The 3,305-nt window shown below is 40.7% G+C and overlaps 1 protein-coding gene across 1 annotated transcript in view; it reads left to right on the top strand.

The window, feature by feature from the left end:
- LOC103808808 (runt-related transcription factor 2) overlaps positions 1-3,056 on the top strand; it is a gene marked incomplete at both ends in the record, with an annotated part of 57,167 nt that extends 54,111 nt beyond the window's left edge. The window contains one exon of the mRNA XM_009081612.1: positions 2,895-3,056. Coding sequence (XP_009079860.1) covers positions 2,895-3,056 — 162 coding nt within the window. The remainder of the gene's footprint in view (positions 1-2,894) is intronic.
- Between the last annotated feature and the right edge of the window lie 249 nt (positions 3,057-3,305).

The raw sequence follows: 3,305 nt of genomic DNA, 5'->3' as shown, positions 1-3,305 counted from the left end.
CCCACCCCCACCCCGACTCAACCATGACCTTAGCCATGCCTCAGTGTGGAGGAATTGCAGTAACCCGCTAGCCTGAGGTACTGTGACCTCCTCAGTCACTGAGCTCTGATGCATCATCTGATGTCCAGTTTCGTTGAGGATTTTCCTCTTCATTGTTTCCAGTTCCCTGAGAAGACATGATCCCCTTTTCCCTTGAGCTAAGTTCCTTGCGCTCTAGTTTCAAAGGGGCACAGGTTTGCACCTCAATATCTGGGTTGAAAGTTTCCAGGCAAGATGAACACCCCATTTTGTGAGTGAGACACTTGGAGAATTCCTGCACCTTAAAAGAAATGACCAACTAAATGTGCCTTATATGATTATTGTCCTTAAATTTAGGTAGAAATTGCATCAAATGGAGGTTGGGTGTTATCCAAGTCCAGTAGGAGATCTGATTCAGGACCAGAAGTAGTTAAGTCACAATGCAGTGTCGTCACTAAGAGTCCATCCTCTTTTTTTCTCTCTCTCTAAAATATTTTGCAGTTTAAAATCTAACAATATTGGACTCATGGAGGGCTGAAATAAAAAATATATATCTTAAAAAGAAATGTGGTTCTATGGCTCTGAGGTTGGATGCCTATGTATAAAAGCCATGTATAAATTTAAGCTAAATGTTGAAAGAATATATGATAAGTTTTTTGGGTCAACTGATGGTTCATCCAACCCCATATTCTGCCCACACAAGCATTCACAGTCGTTGTATTAAGGATGTTAAGTATAAAATTCAGTCTAGCATGTGTGTTCAAAGTAGTGAGGGTGGCGTGAGAATTGCACTACCAGGAGTGGCATGAACATCCAGGCTCCTTTCCTGAGGCATCCACCATCTTAGATCAAAATGCTGTGAAAACATTCCCTGTTGTGATTTTGTCTTTCAGCCTTTAGCTGCTACATAATTTCCTTCCAGCATTGGAGGTGACCTAAATCCAAAACTTTAAGGGACTCTGTTTTGAATTCGGAAGCAGAGATTGAAAAGCTCTTGGAGTTTGAAGGAGCTTGAATTTGAGATTGTGCTCCTGACACATCATTAATTTTAAGATTGTTTTCCCTGCAAGCCTAGGCTTTCCGTTCCCAGTTGAAGATCATTTACCATTCACTGCATGGTGAATTATTGTAGTGGAATGAGGCAGAGAAATATGTCGATATCAGATGTAACAAGGAGCAGTCAGTCAGATTTGAATCTGAGCCAATCTATACAACCCTGGCCTTGAAATTGTTAAAACAAAGAAGTTCATTACATTTAATGATCAAGTGTCATTAGGATTTCTGAGGAGTTTATGTTAACCATTTATATTACTTAGGTCTAATATAAATGGCAAACTCCAGGAAAATCCTCTTAAAATTAAATTGGAAGGTTGGGGTTTTTATATGTATCTATATAGTTATTTTGCTTCAAGGAAGTATCTGCTTTCCAGACATCTCTTCAAACAAATCACATCTGAACAGAAATAATAAACAAGGAATAGCTGAAACTACAAGGTTTTGCTGTGTGGAAGAGCAGGGAAAGAAGTAAAAAAAAAAAAAAAGTTGTATTTCCTGAAAAAGTGCCTTTGCTTATGCCATGTGGCTGTGATATTGCTGTCTGCAATTCAGGGCCTTAGCACAGTGTTCTGATAGAGCAGGTTCTCCAAATTGAGTGGACCTGATGTGCTTCCCTGAAAATACTGGACAGGATTTAGAGAGATGTGCTATACTTTCCATGAGCCAGTTCAGAGCTAGCTTTCTGTTTATTGTGCAGTGCCCAAAACAAACTTTGGGGTTGAAAGTGCTTTGTTTTTATCAATGTAAAAAAAATAAAAATCATAATTTATGAGGCATTCAGCAGTATTTTTATCACCACATACTAACTGGGAGCAAATGTTTTATAAATCCAAACAACAGTGAGTAAAACTAGGTTTCCCTCTCTCTCAGTGCAAGCCACCAGTGCTTCAGCAAAGGCTAAACTGTATTTACCTTAAAATAATTTCCTCCATAGTGAGCTGTCACAAGTACATCAAAAGGCATCATTAGCCTCTGGTAGTTATCACAAACCATTTGGATATTTTGTAATTGAGGTGACTGTAGGTAATTGGGCCAGTATTCAAATGTGACATTTTTGGATAGATGCTGATAAGATTAATGACATTTTCCTCCTTGGCTAGTATTTTCAGCACTGAAAACATTACTGTGTGATGTTTGAACTGGATAACAGCTTGACAGGCGTGCCAAATGCTGACTGTAGAGTCTCCCCACCTCTGAAGGAAACAGCCTTAGGTTGTGCCAAGGAAGATTTAGATTGGATCTTATGAAGATTTTCTTCACTGAACGGGTGGTCAGTCATTGGAGCAGACTGCCCAGGGAAGTGGTGGAGTCACTGTCCCTGGAAATGTTGCAAAAATCTTGTAGATGTGTTGCTTAGGGACATTGTTTAGTGGTGGGCTTGGCAGTGCTGGGTTAATGATTAGAATCAATCATTTTAGAGGTATTTTCCAACCTTAATGATTCTATGATTTCATGAAGTCCACTTCCTAAGCTCAGACCTGGAGCTTGTCCTGTCTGCTCCTGTGTCCAAATCCTTGAGGACTGGCCACTCTTGGTATAACACACTGTTAGACCTGGATGAGAGACATCAGGGATTTGCAGCACAGCTGACAGATCTTTTAAAACTCCGCTCATTGTTCTGTTCATTTCCCCTAAAAATTCTGGGGACAGAAAAGCACAGACCAAGGCTTGAAAGGGAGCAAGTTGTGTTTCATTACATTCTCATTCCTTGTAGCACTGATATGTGTATGGTCAGTAATCCCACTTCTTTCAATTAGGCTGTTGATACCCCAATTTTTTTTTCTCCTTTAAAATTTTTCTCTTTTGTTCTTTTTCCTTAGACCCCAGGCAGGCGCAGTCATCCCCACCATGGTCCTATGACCAGTCTTACCCATCCTACTTGAGCCAGATGACTTCACCATCCATTCACTCCACAACTCCCCTGTCCTCCACTCGAGGCACAGGACTTCCAGCCATTACCGATGTGCCCAGACGCCTCTCAGGTAAAGACCCTGTTTTGCCTAAAACAATTATGCAGATAGGAACAAGACTGGCAGCGGCTGCCTCTGTGGCCTCAGACAAACCTTAACAAAAGCAAAGCTCACTCAGTGATATCAGGGTTACTGCATGGCAGGTGGGGGTCATAGTCCCTTTTATTTTGAAGTGGAAGAGCTGCTGTGTTGCTCTTAGCATGTTTCACTTGAATGTCTCTAGGTCCATTTCAAATCAGACTATTTTTAAATTGTAAACCT

The sequence above is a fragment of the Acanthisitta chloris genome, unplaced genomic scaffold (genome assembly GCF_000695815.1).
Source record: "Acanthisitta chloris isolate BGI_N310 unplaced genomic scaffold, ASM69581v1 scaffold14279, whole genome shotgun sequence".
NCBI classification, from domain to species: Eukaryota; Metazoa; Chordata; class Aves; order Passeriformes; family Acanthisittidae; genus Acanthisitta; species Acanthisitta chloris.
The sequence above is the reverse complement of the archived record's forward strand: the minus strand, read 5'-3'. Positions and strand labels throughout refer to the sequence as shown.